Source organism: Buceros rhinoceros, unplaced genomic scaffold (assembly GCF_000710305.1).
Source record: "Buceros rhinoceros silvestris isolate BGI_N320 unplaced genomic scaffold, ASM71030v1 scaffold2633, whole genome shotgun sequence".
Taxonomy (NCBI): domain Eukaryota; kingdom Metazoa; phylum Chordata; class Aves; order Bucerotiformes; family Bucerotidae; genus Buceros; species Buceros rhinoceros.
In genome coordinates this window covers 22,919-25,907 of record NW_010401622.1, presented here as the reverse complement: position 1 = coordinate 25,907, position 2,989 = coordinate 22,919, and the positions used below count along the sequence as shown (strand labels likewise).

Sequence of the window (2,989 nt, the reverse complement as noted above, 5' to 3'; positions counted from 1 at the left end):
CTCAGATGTGGCTTCCAGTCTCCACAGATACCAGCTGGAACACCCTGATGCAAATTGAACATGGTCTTGCTCAGAAGGCAGTGGCACTTAAACCATTCCCTTCCCTCTCCCTATTGTAAGAATTTTTTTCAGGTGTTTCTTTTTAACATTGCCTGGGCAGTTCTGCACAACTGTTTAGCACTTTATTGGCAAGGAGGAAGGGTGTAAATTCCATTATGCAAGTGGGAAAGAAACATATGCTTAATATGCAGCTGGAAATCGATAATTTGTGCATTCAAATTAACGAGCTTTTCCCCCCCTGCTTTCCTCTGTATCCTTAAACCATTGCAGGTACTGCCGTGATGCATCAACGTTGGGGTAACAGATAGGAGGAACTGCCAAGGTTTTTCAGAGCTATAGCTGTGGAATGGACAAGTCCTGCCTGGGGACGTCCCTGTGGGGCTCACTAGAAACCAAGACCCTGAACTCATCCAAATCAATGGGGAATAAAATAGGGATAAATGTGAGGCCCGGGAGCTCTCTAAACCAGTTTTACCACCAAGGCCTCTGTAATGGGGACTGTGCTCGAGGCATGCTGGGCCCCTCAGCACTTGCCACATCAGCCCATACACAGGTCTTTCCTCTCTTTGCTCCCAAATTTTGTCGGGGCCCACCCCTGTGCGGGCGCTTGCGATGAGACAGTGCTTAATTACCCATCACAACCGTGAAAGTCAGCCCTGAGGCTTCAGTGCTCAGACCTGCACAGATTTTCTCCCCGTGTAATTTGCCGCAGATCAGCAGTGCCACCCTCACTCTCCATCTCCTAGTGTCCAGGCAGGAGCTGGCGGACAGGAGTGGAGGAGCCAGGGGGCTGCCACGGGACAGCGCGCTGCCAGCCAGGGGCACCGACAGTCCTGAGTCACTGCTCCTCCAGGCGTGGTGCTTTGCTGCCGCCTGGTGCAAGATTGCAAGAATGACATTGGAAGGCACATTCTGTAAGAAATGTCTTCCATTTCCTTAGAGCCAAAAGGAGAAAAAACTGTTCAGTTCCCGTCCTGCTAACGGGAGCCTCTGCTCGCAGGTAATAAATTCCTTTTCTTCAGCGCCACAGCCATAATCGCAATAGACACAGAACAACTACAACCCGTTTGTATGTAGCAGGAATTTGTCTTTTGCAATTTCCTTCCTTAAGCTGATGACAAGGTATCTGGAAGATATCGATGTCATCAGGCCTGCACTGGCCACTCACATGGTAATGCCGGGATGCTTGACCCACTCGTCCGGACATTCCCCCACTAGCCACAATAAGCACTCCAGCTGTCCCCACCCTGCCCTCCTGACCACAGAAGCACGTTTGCCTTGTGTGACATAACCAGTGTCCTGCTTCAGGTGGGGTGTTGAACTGCAGGGATGCCCAGCAAGCACCCAGGACACTCCTGACCACAGGATTTGCACATCTTTTCATCCCATTTCCCATTGCTTGAGCCTGCCTCTCTCTGCCCTTTCCTTACCTCTCTCCACTTCAGTCCCCTCCCATCCCAACATTTCACCCCTAATTATCTTTTTCTTAAAGGTCCTAGTTTTCCTCCATGTGTTTTCCTCCAGCCTTCATATTTTTGCTGCAGTGATTTTGCCCACGTGATCTTGGCCCTATGCAGCCAAGCTCTGCTCCCCAAAAGGTTCTCAATGCTCCCTCCAACCACCTTTGAAGTCTTGCTGTTTCTACATCACTTCCTGCTAAGCACTGGTGAAACCCAGCTGTCTCGCATTGCACTGTCCGTAAGTTTTGTTGGCACCGTACATCGTTATCTGTCACATGCGGCAAGTTACTACGTTGTGTCCAGTCACACTGACCATCCTTTTCATCGAGTGTAACCTCAGGGCAGGGACTGCAGCCTGTTCAGGGCCTGCAGCAAATTCTTTCCTGTGCATTCCAGCTGGTTTAGCCACATAAGAAGCTCTTACTGGCTGCTCAATTTCTTTTAAAAATACCACGGCTGGATTGGTTCCGATGGTTTGGAACTAAGGGACTGGGCTCTACATTTATTGCTCTGGAGAAATCCTGGTGGCTGAAGGGTGGGCTCTGCCTTGGCACGTTGATGTGGCTGACAGAGGTAAAGGGGACTGGAGTTAATCCATGTCTGGTCGTGGGTGTGAGTACGGAGGGAAAGTGCAGACACTGGTGGCTGTTGGCTGTGACCTTTACTTCTTTTTCATGTAGATGGATGAAGATGCTACAAAGAGGACGAGTGCAGGCCACAGCTCCTCACACGCTCCTCTTCTTGGGTTTGCAGCACGATGGTACGTATTGGCACGCTGAGTGAAGTGGCTGGGGCGCAATCTGCCACCTCCGCTGAGATCTCTTTCCACACACTGCTTTATTTCTGAGGTGCTCTAAAGTGTTTCTTGAATCCACAGTCGAAGAACTTCTTCTGAGGGCACCACATGCACCATCAGATCACATCGCTCAGCTTCTTCACTGCCACGCAGTATCAGCTGTGTGGGGGGCTCTGATACTTTCTGTAAAACAAATGCACTCACTCAGACACCCCCAGGCTGACGAGCTGGTCTGTCTGTCTTCTACTCTTCCCCATAAATCACTCCTCTCATCTCTCCTGTCACAACTTCCCAGAGACCCAGTGCTCAGGAGCCCACAGCCACAAAAGCTGCTGCCCACACTCTCACTTGAACTGGTCAGCGCATTTAAGCTACCGACTCAAACACACTTCTCCTGAGTGAGCTAAAGAAAAAGCTGCTTTTGGAGACTGTTTTCTCCTCACCAAGGAGTTGAGAAGCTCTGTGCTGTACCAGGGGACGTGGAGCAGCGTTGCCAGTGACAGAGCTGTTCCATTCTGGGAGCAGCTGGCCAGGCAGCGTCTGACCCTGGCAGCACAGCTCAGCACACTGGAATGAGCAAGGCTTCCTACAGTGTCTGCTTTCTCTGCCTGCCCCGTGCTCCTGTGATCACCCAGTACCCTAAAAACTGTTAAAGCACAGTAAAAAAAGTTAC

The 2,989-nt window shown here is 50.7% G+C and overlaps 1 protein-coding gene across 1 annotated transcript in view; it reads right to left on the bottom strand.

Moving 5' to 3' along the window:
• Window positions 1–2,373: 2,373 nt before the first annotated feature.
• Window positions 2,374–2,989, bottom strand: part of IL20RB (interleukin 20 receptor beta) — a 9,157-nt gene continuing 8,541 nt past the window's right edge. The window contains exon 7 of the mRNA XM_010132327.1: window positions 2,374–2,499. Coding sequence (XP_010130629.1) covers window positions 2,374–2,499 — 126 coding nt within the window. The remainder of the gene's footprint in view (window positions 2,500–2,989) is intronic.